Below are 16,344 nucleotides of genomic sequence, written 5' to 3'. Positions count from 1 at the left end.
AGTTGATATTAGAGTTCTCAGATATTGATACCTTGATTTTTGTGGTCTAAACAACTCCGTAAATTGAGCTCTTGAATTGCTTGATTAAGAATTCTTGCTTGATTTTTGAAAATAAATACAACCAAAGAAAGTAAAATATGAATTGTATGGAGAAGAGAGATAATGGGATATAAGGGCTCGTTCGATATCATTGCCAATTTTCAGTATTTGGTTTTTTATTTTTATAAGCTATATGATTTATATTGAATCATGACATAAAAAATAATCGAACTTATAGTAATCATGTTAATTTTGATAACTGGCAACAAAAACTAAAAACTACTTTTTGTGTTTTTCATATTTTGGTTTATAGTTTTGTAAAAAACAGAAAATTGGAAACAAAAACGATACCGAACGGGCCCTAAGCAATTGAGAATATTTTTAAGAAACTAATTTCATGCCCCCTAAACCGATAACCGAAAGTCCTTGTATATAGAGAAATAAGCTAGGTGGGAGAAAATATGGGGAGGACCAGGTGTACCGCCAAGTCCAAATACCTTGCGCGGCGCCTGACGTGAGCCAAGAGGGCTTGTACATCAATTGGTAGAAGGCACACCCGGTTGCATGTAGAACTATATGCAACAAGTATGTTTTATATTTTTGTCCCCTCAAAAAGCATATTTTATAGCTTGCAAACACATATTTACAAATTAAAGCACTTTTTACAGTTTTAAAACACATTGTTACAGATAAAAAACAAAGTTTTGCAAGTAAAAGAAAAGGTAGAGATATATAAGTATGTGCTTTTAAATCGTTATTGTGCTTTTAAATATGTAAAATATGCTTTTAAGCTGTAAAAAAAATGTAGAACTACATACAAACGAGTGCACCTTCTAATATGTGCTTGTGCATGCCACTTAATATGTTAAATTAAAAAGTACTCCCACTGTATTTATTTAAGAGATACACTTGCCATTTTTAGTAACTTATCAACCCCACCATCTAGGGTGCGTTCTGTTCACCTTAAAAAAAATAAGTTTCAGTTCCAATAAGTTCAGATAAGTTCAGATAAGTTCAGATAAGTTTCAATAAGTTCCAATAAGTTCCAATATTAATAATATAATATTATTATTAATTATTAATTATTAATTTTAAAAAAGAGACCTCATACGGCGATGCGACCATACCGAGTAGGCAATAGTTGTTAATTAATAGCAAATGAGGTTTCGAGAAGAAAACAAAATGTGATAAACGGTAACATAATGGGTTTTCCTCGTCACCCACAACTAATAAAAGGAGGCGATACAAAAGGCGTATGAACAACGGTAACATAACACACCATACTCGCTTTCTACGCAGTTTTGCCAAGATTAGCTTTTTTCTCCCACTTTTTTCATTACAATTGGTCAATCAATTACATTACTTCCACAACACATAACACAGCCTTCATCACACATCACTTCTCCCAAAAATCTTCAATCTCATTCTTTCTGTATAGTTATTACCATTAAATTCCAGGTATATTCTCGAAATCTCGATTGTTATTTTTTCCTCTTAGTTTTATTTTAGCTTTTTATACTCTATACTTTGGATCATGTTTTTTTTTGGTTCGTTGTTCAATTTATCTGTAATTAAAAAGTGGGTATTGTTAATTTTGATGATTTGATGATTTTTATGGTTGTAAATGATTCATACTGGTCAATTTTTCTGTTTTTCGATTACCATTGGGGTTTGACGAGGTTAACTTTCTAATTGTAGAAATGTTTTGGGTATCTTGAATTTTTGGATTCTGATTGACTTTTTCTTTTGTGGAGCTTGAATAACTGGTGATGCATGTTCTTTTTTATTTTTTTAATAATATTTGGTACTGATTTTCAAATTAGATGGGTACAGAAAGTACAGGTATGAAGTGATCTGAAATGGACAGTAGACACCTTGTTTACCCTTTGCCGTGAGATTAGTGATGTAGTTATAAACGTGCAAGGATTGACTTACTCATTATGCTGAAAACACTAATCGAGCTGCCAAATTGAAGGCTGAATAACACAGTTTCGGGTTTCGAATTTCCTGTTTATAAGTTTGATATGGACCTAAGAATGTGTCATTGATTTCTGAATTTGTTTCAAAGCTGTTAACTAAAGAGAAGGAAGCTTCTGCAAGTTATAATGCTTAACTTAATACTACGAAGTATAAGATAAAATGGTAACCAGAAGAAGCTTAAAAGCTGTATCGAAATTGAATTTAGAGGCCGAAATTTTGTCCCCAGTTTCTAGTCTCATTGTTGTTGTAACTTGTATCTAACTGCATCCAGTTGCAGGTTTTCAGTATCTTTGAAGGAAATGGCTGACCTTCGAGATATTGGTATTTCGGCTGCATTTAACCTGCTGACTGCACTAGTATTTCTCATTGCCTTTGCTGTTCTTCGGCTTCAACCTATAAACGATAGAGTGTACTTTCCGAAATGGTATTTAAAAGGAATCAGAGCAACTCCATCTCGTTCTAAAGGTGTGTCCAAGATTGTCAACTTGAACTTGAGAACGTATTTGCGGTTTCTAAACTGGATGCCAGAGGCATTGAGAATGCCTGAACCTGAGCTAATTGAGCATGCTGGACTTGATTCTGTGGCTTATATTCGAATTTACCTTCTTGGGTGAGTTTATAATTGTTGTAGTTACATGTGCATCAGTTCCTGTGCTCTGATCAGTGTACAAGTTGGTGTGATAGATCACAGCTAGGTAACTGGCCTTTATTTATTTATGGAATGCTTTTATGTGACTAAGCACAATCCAAGTATAATACTGTATCTTATTATAAACAATAATTATGCAAAGTGCTTGAGATTGCTAAGTATGTTTATAACCTTTTCATAATATTCATTTATCATCAACCTTTTTATTGTTTCATTATTTTACTGGATTTTACTAGAACATGAATATATCTTTTGATTTCCTAAAGAGAGACATACGATATTAAACAAAAAATATACTTCATGCACGGCGGACACCAAACTAGTTTGTATATGTATGCATATATGTAAATATTCTTATTTTTCTGAGATATGTCCTCGTTCTGTTATTCGATTTTATCAGTCATTATTTTGGGCAATTACCCTTGGTGTTTCTTCTTCTCTGCTTGCCCTTTTGCCTTCATTTACATTGAGTATGATAATTACTGTTCTTGAAATGCATGGACACCCTAATGTCCAATGGTTTGAAACCACTATCATGGTACTAGCTTCTTGTTAGTTGATATTGACTAAAGAACTTGGGTGTTTATTTCTTCTGTTGATCTGAAGTTGAAAACATTGCTCTGCAGCTTGAAAATTTTTGTTCCTATTGCGGTACTAGCATTTTCTGTTCTGATACCTGTTAATTGGACGGGAAGAATGTTGGAAGGTGCTCATGATTTGACTTTCAGCAATATTGATAAATTGTCGATATCAAACATTCCACGGGGATCAAATAGGTGAGACATCTATACTTTTTGCTGATCATTGGTTTGTTTACCATCTATCTGTTGAAATTGTGTGGACGATGCTTGTCTTCTTTCTGTCCAATCTTCACGTAATCCACAATTAGATACGGTGATGTGTCATTTAATCTATTGGCTACCAGCAGCCCATATTATTAACAATAGAGTTTTGAAGCCTTAAGCTGAAAATGAATATTGTGGTGTTTTCTCATACAACTAGGTTAATAGTTTTGAATTTTTTGTTATTGATTAGTTTAGTAGTGTGACTTTTTTGGGGGGGGTTAATTTCGGAAACATCATATTACTTAAATAGAGTATGAGGCATATAGCCTATTACAGTCCAAACGCAAATTGTTCAAACAATAACTAGAGGTTGGGGAAACTTCCTAGTTACATTCACTTCAAAGTTTTCCCTTCTACTCTTCTTTGCTAGCTCATCTGCTACTTGATTATCCTTCCTTGCCACAAAGCCATAATCAAGGTTGGTAAACACCTCCTGCAACTCCCTGCATTTTTGGGAAATATATGGAGAAACAATTAGTGGCCAATTTCTGTTGTTCGAGGGCATTGATCGTAACTAAACAATCTGAAAGTACAGCCACATTATCCCATCTTTTTGTTGTTGCAACCACCATGGCCTCTTGTATAGTCAAGAGCTCCGCATGGAGAGGGGAGACGACATACACCAGTTTTGCAAATCCCATTAACCATGCCCCTGTATGATCTCTAAAAGCCGAAGGGATATCATGATTCATGGTTCATAAATGAGGCATCAACATTCACATGGATCCAATTATTTAAATTTGGGGGAGGAGTAGAAATCTGTACATTCTGGACCAAGGGCGGGTTAATTACTCGTGGGTTGAACTTCAGAACATGGCAAGGGTAATCGCCCAATGGCCCTAGAAATAATTAAGTTTGGCGACTCATGTAATTTCCCATAAAAAACAAACGTATTCCTCTGCTTCCAAATCACAAAACACACAGGGGAAAAACATGTTCCATCTAAGACCATTATACAACCCGGTGCTAAAGAAATTAAACTCCACCCACTAACTCTTGGGGGGGGGGGGGGGGGGGAGTAGAATGTGCCACACAGCATTAGCAACAACGCAATCTCTTAGGACGTGTAGTATTTTCTACTTGAGTTTGGCAGTGGGAGCAACAAGGATCAAGTACAATCTGCCTTAGTGCCAGTAACTTTCGGTGAGGGAGACGATCCCACCAGGTTAACCACATGAAGAATGCACACTTTGGTGGTATTTTTTACTTCCATAACCAGTTTGTAATTATTTGGGAAGGGGATAAAATCTCTGTTTTGTATGCTTGGGCAAGGGAGAACCTATTAGCATAGACAAAGGGAGAGGAGGGCTTGTCTGACCTGTTAAGACTAGGTGGTGGCAAGTTGTGGATTCTGTCAAGAATGGCAGTAGGCAATTGAACTGACAGATGCCCAAAGTCCCACTCATTGTCTACAATGCGTGATGCTAGATTACACTCCTCTTCCCCTTGACTTAGAGGTCTGTAGATAAGCGATATAAGAGAAGTTAACCCAACCAATTATCTTGCCAAAGGGAAATATTCTCCCCATTCCCCATTCCCTAGTCCTACCTCCCACACACAATGTCTAACCAAAAAAAATCCCACCCCTTTCCTACACTTTTCCAAAGAGGGGACCCATTCGAGAACATCGTAACTTGGTTTTTAGGCACATATTTAGCTTGGATGCATCTAAAGGCTAAGTTCTCTCTTTAACTCAATTTCCACCCAAGTTTGCCCATGGAAGTAACATTTAGGGTATTGTGGGAACGAATGCCTAAGATTCATTATTTTCTTTGAGATGACACCATCAAGGACTTGAATTGTTTATGCTCATAAGCGAAGATGTACACAAAGCAAAGCCACTTAACAAAATTGTTTCAAATAAACCATTTTGATACCAGCCATCCGCTGTGAAGGAAAATAATAAATAAGACCAGAAATCCTCAAAGATTGTGGTAATGTGTCACTTAAACCAAACATTGGATGGACCTTATTTTCTGTTTATTAATCATATAAATTAGTCAGTAATTGATAGTCAAATGGTTCAAAGATTCATTATTTTCTTTGAGATGTACGTGGGTGGTGGGCATTTCAATTGAAAGAGAGGCAGAGAGACCTTTCTGATCATGATTGAAGTATAGCTGTAGCCATTCTTTTCCTATCTTTCTGATTAGCTTATAAGTATAGCTTTTTAACATGGTTGTTGTGTATATATAACTTTGATCAAGGCAAATACCTATTCTCTGTGTTGAAGCACTTACATTTTGCTCATTTTTTTGACAGATTTTGGGCTCACATTGGAGTGGCATATATTGCCACATTTTGGACTTGTTACATGCTATATAAGGAGTACAAAATAATAATGACCATGAGGTTGGAATTTATTGCTTCTTCAGATCGCCGTCCTGATCAATTTACAGTAAGCATTTTGACTGATACTTTTTCTATCATCCTTTATGGTTGAACATTACGTTTACGTATAGAATAAAAGGGTGAAACCTTATTTATTCCAGTAAGCCTTCAAAAGAGGCCTATTTGTGTTGGTTTATTTTCTTATATGACCTACGTGTATCGAGGCCTAGTTGGCTGATCTTAGGCTCAGACCACCTTGAAATGGCCAGAAAATACAGGACATTGTGTGTGCATGTGCAAATATCTAATATATGTTCTTCATTTTTTTACTTTGGTACACGCAGTAAACCTAAACTTTAAATGCCTTCTCGATTTCCTATAGCATCATAAAAAAAATAATATCTTAAATGATCCGGACAATTCCAGTTTAATCCGTTTGCCATTTCTTTCTTCCATGGCCTTTGCCATCACAAAGCAGTTTGTTCTTTAAAATTAATTAATTTTGAGTGTAGTTAGTGCCGCGAGTGTCTATGTTTGTCTACTACTATTGCTTATATGCTCATGTTTATTGCTTCTTTTGTGTACATGCCAAAATGTTATACTAAATAAGGGTTAATTATAGTTACAGCACTTACAGATTTTGCTTCTTCATGAATTTGACAATTTGGTTGCTACTTTAGGTTCTTCTGAGAAATGTTCCACCAGATCCTGATGAATCTGTTAGCGAGCATGTTGAACATTTCTTTTATGTGAATCATCCTGACCACTATCTCTTACATCAGGTATAATTTTTATTATTTTTCCAGTTCGAAAATAGGTTGAAATCTGCTTTGAGACTTGCCCATAAACGTATTTGATTTTGACGTTGCATGTTCAAATTGTATATTACTCGTCAGGCAGTAACTATCTACCACAAATGGCCATTGAACTGAAATTGGGTTTGATGTATCCGTTGCAGAGCTAGCACTAGTGGTTTTGCATTGTGCCACCTGATTGCTTATAGTATGTAGAAAATTCATTCTTTGGCAGAGATAACCAAATCTGAATTCTTAATCCTCTGTAAAGAAATTCATCCCCTCCCGTGTCAGGTGTCTCTGTTTCATCTAACTCATACCTCTCTATCGGTTTAGTGTTTTATGGAGTTCCCTTGGTTTACAATATCTCGTCATTCTTTGACTTTTGAAACTCTTCCTGACTAGGTCAAGATTTAAATTGTGTATAGCAGCCTGTGTCATCCAGTATGACACGACGCCCATATTCTAAAAGAAGTATCTCTTTGGCTGATCCACTGGTTGGTTCCACTTTAATTTGATGTTGTCTTGTACATCGGACTTTCATCCCTTCTGTAGAGGTGCATCTGCAGTAGTGGAGCCGGATTATAGATTATCCTAGCTTTCTTCCAGGTTATAGACTAGTGAAGTAGATATAAATTGAAATGGGCCGGGTGAGGTAGTTTGTTGTTATTAACCTTTTCACATGTACAACTAATCTGGAATTTGTACAAATTATAAAACATGAAAAAAATTGACTTTCATCTTTCTTGGACTAACTATGTTATTATCCACTTTCTGTTCCTGTGCTAATTTCACAGGTTGTGTATAATGCCAATAAGCTAGCAAAATTGGTCGACAAGAAACAGTCTCTGAAGAATTGGCTAATCTACTATCAAAATCAATATGAAAGAAATCCTTCAAAAAAACCCACTATTAAGGTACTCTTCGTGTTTTGAATATCGGTGGAACATTATTCCTACGTATCTTATTGGTATGATAATTTTGCAGGAAATGTTGAAATGTATTCATGTTTACATACACTATGTATGATGTATCTGTGTGCACACACATATGTAAATATATAACTACATACCCGCGTACACCCAAAAATGAAAAAGCTAATCATACCCATATGAATCTTTAAGAAACTGGCCCCTATTTGTTTCGAAGTTCGTGACTACCCTAAATGGTATGCATATGGAGATCATGTGGCAGCTTGTGATAAGTTTTCTCATTCTAGTCATGCCCCACACCTGTGTAAATATATAATACACTCATACACATGCAGACTCTCTTATATTGTTTATGCTAATGAACTGAAATTTAAGCACATTCCTAAGTTCAACTGTTTATAGACAGGTTTTTGTGGTCTTTGGGGAACTCGTGAGGATGCAATTGATTATTATGCCAAGGAGATCGAGAAACTTAGTGAACAAGTAAGTCGCTTCTTCTATATTACAATTTTTGTGTACATAGTATTCAATCAGCTTAATTTTACTTTAACCTTTGGTCGACTGAGTGGATGTAGGGGGGTAGCTAGGGTGGGCCATGGCCTGCCCCATCAAGAAGAAGTTCTATAAATTTTATTTAGTTGGTTATTTAAGTTGCAGATCTGGAGTATAACAGTGTATAACCGGCTAGATCGAATCTCTTACTCACCAGCCTCTTGTGAATAAGTTGTTAGTGACTGTATTTGGTTACCCAGGGGAGAGTTTTAGCCTCTTAGGTGTTTGAGAAAAAAAAAATTATGTTGTCCAATTGATGGCTTGATGCCATAATGTACCGGCCTTTTCTGTTTCTTGTACGGAGTAAATATCTACCTTCCACTCCACCTCCATACTTCTTTGATTCTTCTACTTGCAGCATATATTCTATATTCTACCGTGCTGATACATTTTTAAAAAGAATTAATAAACATGATAAGAAAAATTCAAAGAATTTGCTTCCAAGAAATTCTACAATTTTCTATTTTTTTTTTAAATGATCAAATTAAGGTAGAAATAGAGAAGACGTGGAAAGAATTGCAATTAAAGATATAAAAGGAAGTTTTTTAATATATATGAGACCAAGCAGTAGAAGAAGTACGAAGAAGGTAAAACTGTGAAATGAAAAGGAGTGAGTAATTGACATTATTTAACCTGCATCTAAATTCCTTCTAACCCATACCTTCTCCCTCCTTACCTCCCTTTCTTTCCAGCAGTAGGAAAATTGTAAAGTTAGAAGTGGGTTTGCCATTTAAGATTTATTCTATTTAGGTTTAGCTATTTGCTATTTCTCTTTTCTTCAGCTTGAATTTGGGGCTTTTATCACCCATCTTTCTTATTTTGTTAATTGTTTTACATGTCAAGTGCTTTGCCCCAAGTTATCATACCTGGCCAAAGAACTTTTTTAAAACTTTTGATGTAATACATATTGTATTCTCTTATAATTGTAAACAATTGTTAGATGTTAAGTTTACACAATTGTTTAAATACCATTTCAGTTGTAGTTAAGGAAAAATATTATTTCGAATACTAGTAGTTTTAATTTTTAAGGAGATAATATAGCATTTTTTTTTGTCTTCTAATTTTTCTAAAGAGAATCATCAAAAAACTAGTAGCAGTAAAACACTTCTGTTAATTCGTTTTAGAGCCATTTTATTCAAACTAGATAATGGAATTAGAAATCAGCTATTTGCTCATATTCCTTATAGAACCATTGTATTTTAAGAAATTGGTTACGCTTAACGCTCAAGTCCTACAATACTTCTTCCTTGAAGAGTTTGTGAATAGTGTCTGTTTCTTTATTTTCATTAAGTGGGTGCTTTATTTCCTGTAGGAAGCTGCAGAAAGAGAACGTGTTTTAAGTGATCCGGAAGCTATATTACCTGCGGCATTTGTCTCCTTTAAAAGTCGATGGGGAGCTGCTGTTTGTGCTCAAACGCAGCAATCAAGAAATCCTACTTTATGGTTAACAGAATGGGCTTCTGAACCAAGTGATGTGTACTGGGATAATCTTGCAATACCTTATGTTGAACACAATATACGAAAGCTACTCATGGCTCTTGGCCTTTTCTTCCTCATATTCTTCTATACGGTACCAATTACATTTGTTCAATCACTTGCCAACCTCAATGGAATTGAGAAGGTTTTCCCTTTTCTAAAGCATTTAATTGAACAGTAAGTCATCTTGTTGCTATTTATGATTGCTTTTATCTTATCTATCGCATCAGTTTAGTACACGTGCTTATACAGCTTGATTCTTGGTTTATGAAACTGCGTGGAAGTCATTTGTTCTGCTATTCTCCTCTCACATTATGGTGACAATTATGAAATGTTGTATTTGTTATTTAATATTTCTTGGCAATGTGATAAGGATATATTTAGTGTTTTTAAGTACTTTATCCACCTAAGAATGACTAACCTGATTCACAAATGGGAAAGAGAGTTGATTAATTAATTACCAATGCGACATTTAATGTTTGTTTATAATATCAACATAATTTATAGGTCATTTTGTAATAATATTCTAATACCATATCAAATTCTACAATATCAGTGGAATTAAACTAAATGTAACCACTTTTCTTTTATTTGTGAGAATGGCAACAACTTATACTTTTCATGGAATCATAAAACCAAAAAAAGTTGAAATGCTTGCTAAATGTTTCTCTTTATAGATATGTTTCTGTACAGTACTATGTGGTCATTTTTCTGTGCGTCATGAAAGCATGCCTATGAACTAACATGGGAAGCCTCTAAATTTATATGACACATTTTCTTTGCAAATTATCTATGTCAAATTGACAAAAGATGCGGCTTGTTACTCTTGGCCCAAAACCGTGGAAATGTCTCTTAAATTAGTTGAGCTCAATCGGACACAACCTTGTGTCCGACACAAATATCCGAGTAATACAAGTGTTTGCATAATTCTTTTGTAGGCTTACCTAATATGAAGTTAACGAGGTTTCTAAAATATGCTTGATTGGAGTTGTTTCAGGGACACCGTTAAGTCTTTTATCCAAGGGTATTTGCCTGGAATTATACTGAAGATATTCCTCCTCCTCATTCCGATGGTTATAATGATTATGTCCAAGATCGAAGGCTATACATCATTCTCATCCCTGGAGAGAGTATCAGCAAAGAAATATCATTTGTTTATACTTATAAATGTGTTCCTTGTAAGTATAATCGCAGGAACAGCTCTCGGACAGCTCAAAACGTTTCTGGATCAGTCCCCTAGCGAGTAAGTTTTGTTTGATAAAGATGATCTATGAAACTGCACATTCTATGTTTTCATGCTGAGCGGTGATACGCTTCAATTGGTTTCAAAAATGGCAATAATGTAAAATTCCTTGTGTGAAATTGCAATCCATACTTATCTTTCATTTTAGGTTGAAATTGCAATCCATATTTATCTTTAATTGGTTTGCATAGAGCTTTATTTCAAAAGCCTAAAATGTTCATGCGACGTATCATGCCAGTGTCATCCAATTTTCCACACCATACCTCTGAAGAGGCTCCCGCCTTCGGCGTGTTAGGGAGACCTAGAATATATATTGCCTAGCCCTTGAAATTCGTGATATGAATCACAAATGACTTTATTTTCTGAATTCAAAAGATAATAAAAATATTCTGCATAATTGGAAATAGATGTCAGTCTGTCACCATAATTAATCCTACATATAAATAAGAATGTCATTTTCTAACGTTTTAACCACAAGTCTACAACCCTCCATAACCCCATCCTACCAATTCTAGAGACTCTCTACTTTAAAAAGTTGAAAGAAAAGTTTCAAAAACAACTTCTTATACATTGTATGTATCCACATGTACAAACAAGGGAAAAGATAATTTTCTGAACTTCTGCTTTTGCTGTCAAAATTTCCCTGAAATTTATTCTTGACTTGTCTGCATTAGATTTTCTTTTATAGATTTTCTAAGTGAAATTATCACTAGTCGATTTCCTTTCTTAACTTAATAGTACTTGTTAAGTTTACCTGCTATGTTTTACCTCCGGCGTTATTGGTTGATTTATGAGACAATACAAGATTGTTACTTTGTTAGTGAATGTGTGTGTATCCATTTATTGTGCAACTGCAATTCAGAGACATCGTCTTATATTGTCCCGCATATTCTTATCTAGTGGTGTGCTTTTCTGTAGGATTCCAAAAACTTTTGGGGTTTCAATGCCAATGAAGGCCACTTTCTTTATAACTTACATCATGGTGGATGGTTGGGCTGGTGTTGCTGCAGAAGTCCTTAGATTAGTTCCTCTGGTTATCTTCCATTTAAAGAATACATTCTTAGTCAAAACAGAAAAGGACAGGGAGCAAGCAATGGATCCTGGTTTTTTGGACTTTGCTGTATATGAGCCTCGGATTCAACTTTATTTTTTGCTTGGACTAGTTTACTGTGCAGTCACACCGATACTCCTTCCTTTCATTATTCTCTTCTTTGCATTTGCGTACCTGGTTTTCCGACATCAGGTATTTTTTTTTCCATTACTCACAGACACACAAGTATGTCAGTCGTGTTATTATTTTCTTAAAAACTGGTTTCTTTACATAGTTTTAGAGTTTGCATGGAATTGTAGACTGGGTGTGTGATCTATACAATGGAAACAGACGTAAAATACTTCATGAAATTCTCATTTAGGGCCTGTTTAATGTCCTACCCTTACCTTTACATTTTCGGGATCTGATCTTGTGTAAGAATGAATCTTGAAAGTTGGCTTTTTTCCTGTTAATGGTAAAAACTGACTGCTGAAAATTGCTTACACTATCTTGTTTAGTTTCTTTTTAAAAATGTATACTGGTAAAGACACTAAACATGGCATTACTTAAAATATCCCGTAATGATTTTCTTAGACACATGGTTTATTTTAATTATCTGTCTTTTTTTTTGTTCGACCTCTTTCTCTTGTTAGAGATGTTTCTATTTCGACTCTTGTGCATTCTGATTGACTTAGTGGTGCTCTCTTTTTCCTTCTATTTTGTTTCACTTTAATCCGTAGTCACATACTTCGTACTATATTATTTAGAAATACGTGTGACTAAAATTGAGGAAGTAGTTGGTAGTAATGCCGATGCACATTAAGCGTTCCACCAGTTTGGCTGTTTTGGCGGATGGAAAATCTGTTGTGACTCACTGACTCCTTACATTTTACTGGTCGATTTTTGGTTTATGGGTTTTGTGTCTTTCTTTTGATGTTTGCTTATTTCCCTCAATAATTTTACTGAAATGTTGTGGGTAAAGTCTCATGTTTTGAAGAAAACTTTCCCGTCTTTTACCCTCATATAATCTTTTTATACCCTAACCTTGAATGCTGATGGGTTATCCTCTGTTTCTAGATTATTAATGTGTATGATCGGAAATATGAGAGCTCGGCAGCTTTCTGGCCTGATGTACACCGGCGCATAATTATTGGTCTAGTTATATCACAGCTTTTGTTGCTAGGATTGCTGAGTACAAAAGGTATAAAGATGTCAACACCATTGCTCATTGTCCTCCCAGTGTTGACAATCTGGTTCTATAGAGTTTGCCAAGGGCGTTTTGAATCAGCATTTACTAGATTCCCATTACAGGTACGTCTTATTACTCGGACAGTGTGAGGATCATTATGTTCATGTTTTTTTTAAGATACCTGTACCCTGGCGAGACTACTATGCCCTAGGGAAAATACTGTAAAAAAATTAAGAAAGAAAAATGGACCTGAATAGAACTGTAGAGAAATAATTGGCATCCACAAAATTCGAGGTTTGAATAATTGGCATAAAAACCTGATGTTGCACCGAAGACTCATTCACCCAAATGCAGGCGAAACTTTTGAAAGGTATATCATGTGATCCATATGCAACATCCGATTTTACTGCAAAATGCAAATACTATTGAAACATCAAATGGATCTGCTTTCCTTGTTTGATATACTTTTTTTGGGTTAGTATGTGTACACCACTGATGGATCCATGTTGTGATCAATGGTGCATTTGAGTAATTGTGTTAAGTATATGAGATATTACTATTAGTGATCCTAATCTTATACATGGAAATTAGTTTTTATCACTAATTTATCATATCCTAACACCTTCGTGCAATTGTAATGGCAATATCACAGGTGATGCTTAGAGAAATGGAAAAAACCCATCTTTATCATTATCATTCAATATTCAAACCTTGTTATATTGCAAATAGTGCATTTTACTTGGAATTATAAGTGGGTTTCAGATCATCTCAATAATAATAAGTGGGGGTTTTGACCTTGTTACAGGAAGCGATGATGAAGGATACCTTAGAACGGGCAACAGACCCGATGCTGAATTTAAGAAGTTACTTACACGATGCTTATTTACATCCAATCTTCAAGGGTGGAGAGTTTTATATTGTGCCGCCTAGAGACGAGGAAGAGGGTGCTCCACTTGTACCAACAAAACGATCTCAAAGGAGTAGCAAAGTTACTTCTCTTGCCAGTTCTGAAGCTAGTGTATAGTGTTTTTAGTTCTTTTTGTACATATGATAAACTTTACGGGTGGTTCTTTGTACATGGTGCTTGCTAATCTTCTTTTAGTACAAATTATTCAAATTTTGAAAGGAAATAAGAGCGAGAGTAGATTTTTCACGGTTGGTTATTACCGAGTACATTTCTTAATTTTTTATTGTTTTTGGGTGAAACTATTTGTTCAACATAATTTCAATTGAATCTAAAACTTTGGAGTAAACCATACAGGAGAAAATAACTTGGAAATTTTATCACGGCCTTGGTAAAAGGGTATAACTTGTCCAGATGCCATATCAAACATACCCGTATCATGTCCGCGACCTTGTTTGTATTCCATACGCCACGAATATGTTTCATCATCAACAAAGTATATCGCATTCCTTTGACAATTAGGAGCCATTGATATATGAAGAGCCGTAGAAAAGTTGTGACCAATAAATAACAAAAAATCACCCAAATCATCAACTTTCTCCCAAGACATTGTTGTGTTCCAAACATGTTTATAAACTTCGAAATGAGTGGTATGATACTCATAAGGAGCATACTTTATTGTGTAACGTCTGTAACGGAACACTACAAGTAAATCACCACCTAACTCCACCACATACGCATCCCCCTGCTGTTTATTTACTATTTCTCGCAACATACCTTTTGGAAGAGAAGTAAAAGTTTCCGGCTTACAAGTACCAATTTCACAATAAGCAAGTGATCCATCTCTATACAAAATCACCATTCTTTCATTCCAACTCATGACGTAATAAACCTTCAAGTATCTATCGGTACATGAAGTAAGTACCGGTGTCCATGATTTGTCTCCGGGCCGAGCGAATGCTAAATTGTTCTGGGGATAATGGATCACCATTACAACTAATTCATCAACGTTAGGAATCTTTAATACAGTGGCCTTGGACACCAACTCTTTCATATTGAATAATTTCTTAGAATCAATAGTATAGACATAGTCGTCGTCGTCGATGTCGATGTAGTAGTCATCGTCATCGTCATAGTAATAGTAATTGTCATGGGTAACTGGGTAAGACGGCAAGGTTTGGAGGGAAGGGAGACTTAGTTGAGATTTAGTAATAGGATTAAATAACTCAGCTTTCTTGTCAGCGTCAAACATGACAATCCATCCATGTTCAGAACCCCAGCATTGTTTCCCAAAGGTCTGTGGAACCATCAATTTATAACACTTGTTTTCATCCATACTCAAAATATTCCTGCGACCTGACTTCGGTTGAGTAGTGCTATCATTATAGGGCTTGGGCTTGGGCTTGCGTTTGGGCTTGCGCTTGGGTTCGGGCTTGCGCTTGGGTTCGGGCTTGGGTTTGGGCTTGGGCAGCAACCACGGCAGTGACTCGGGCTTGGGCTCAGCTAGCAGCAACCACGGAAGTGATTTAATGGTATTCCAATCAGGTTTAACCTTAGAGAAAACATCATTCCACGATTGACAAACCGCTGAGAAATATATCAAGTCCTTGATTGTATTCGATTTCAGTGCAATTTCTCTCAGAAGATCAGATGGCAACATACTCCAATCAGCCATCTGTACCACATTAATTAAACACCAAACATGATTTAGAAACCTTATTTTTCATTCAAATTCAAATTTGCCCTAATTTGAGCCAAACAATCAAAACAGTTGCTATGACGACTAAATTATTAAATTTACCAAAGCAAAATTAAAATTAAAATTAAGAACAACCCATATCAAAACTGTGGATGAATATTGACAACGAACCAAGGAATATAGAATATAAAAAAACTAATATTGACAACCAAGAAATATAGAGCGAGTATAAAACATCACAAACCTTATTAATCTGCAAACAAACTCCCAGAATATGCTTTCAACAGGGAAAGTACTCTTTATTCTCTCTACCACTCTGTCTGTAGAGGCGCCGCTAATTATGACTCATATTTGATTTCTCATAATTACAAAGTTTATATATATACTCACTCAATTATAAACGCACACGGAAATATTATATTCCGATACATGCTCGGATTAGGAAAGAAATCACAACTTATATTAGGAAACCCAACGTATATTATTAGGCATAAATATTATGGAGAAGTCAAACAAAATCTATCTCAGCTTTAAACCCTAACGAATTGGGCTTTTCCTATTTTCTTTGGGCTGTAACTTTGGGTTATCCCAACGGACTTCAAATTTATTTTGTGTTTGGAATTTTTAACTCATGCCAAGTTGCCAACTTGAACTGCCAAGTCAAAGCCATACGGAGTACTT

General features: G+C 35.4%; 2 protein-coding genes across 3 annotated transcripts; one reads left to right on the top strand and one right to left on the bottom strand.

The window, feature by feature from the left end:
* Positions 1-1,223: 1,223 nt before the first annotated feature.
* LOC110774895 (CSC1-like protein At4g02900) lies at positions 1,224-14,213 on the top strand. 2 transcript variants are annotated; one of them, XM_056843293.1, is made up of 12 exons: positions 1,224-1,497; positions 2,297-2,629; positions 3,295-3,444; positions 5,776-5,911; positions 6,525-6,626; positions 7,436-7,555; positions 7,973-8,053; positions 9,435-9,775; positions 10,596-10,841; positions 11,760-12,084; positions 12,949-13,182; positions 13,866-14,213. In XM_056843293.1, exons 2-12 carry the CDS (start codon positions 2,319-2,321, stop codon positions 14,082-14,084), a joined length of 2,265 nt encoding a protein of 754 aa, XP_056699271.1. In that variant the 5' UTR covers positions 1,224-1,497; positions 2,297-2,318; the 3' UTR covers positions 14,085-14,213. The 2 variants fall into 2 exon arrangements, with proteins under 2 accessions (XP_056699271.1, XP_056699276.1); XM_056843298.1 differs by having other exon boundaries at positions 1,282-1,497; positions 2,291-2,629.
* An 82-nt stretch (positions 14,214-14,295) lies between these two features.
* LOC130472416 (uncharacterized) lies at positions 14,296-16,144 on the bottom strand. Its single transcript, XM_056843301.1, has 2 exons — positions 15,908-16,144; positions 14,296-15,639 (listed from the first exon to the last, which is right to left on the bottom strand). Exon 2 carries the CDS (start codon positions 15,637-15,639, stop codon positions 14,296-14,298), a length of 1,344 nt encoding a protein of 447 aa, XP_056699279.1. The 5' UTR covers positions 15,908-16,144.
* Positions 16,145-16,344: the final 200 nt, after the last annotated feature.

This window comes from Spinacia oleracea, chromosome 1 (genome assembly GCF_020520425.1).
Source record: "Spinacia oleracea cultivar Varoflay chromosome 1, BTI_SOV_V1, whole genome shotgun sequence".
NCBI classification, from domain to species: domain Eukaryota; kingdom Viridiplantae; phylum Streptophyta; class Magnoliopsida; order Caryophyllales; family Amaranthaceae; genus Spinacia; species Spinacia oleracea.
The sequence above is the reverse complement of the archived record's forward strand: the minus strand, read 5'-3'. Positions and strand labels throughout refer to the sequence as shown.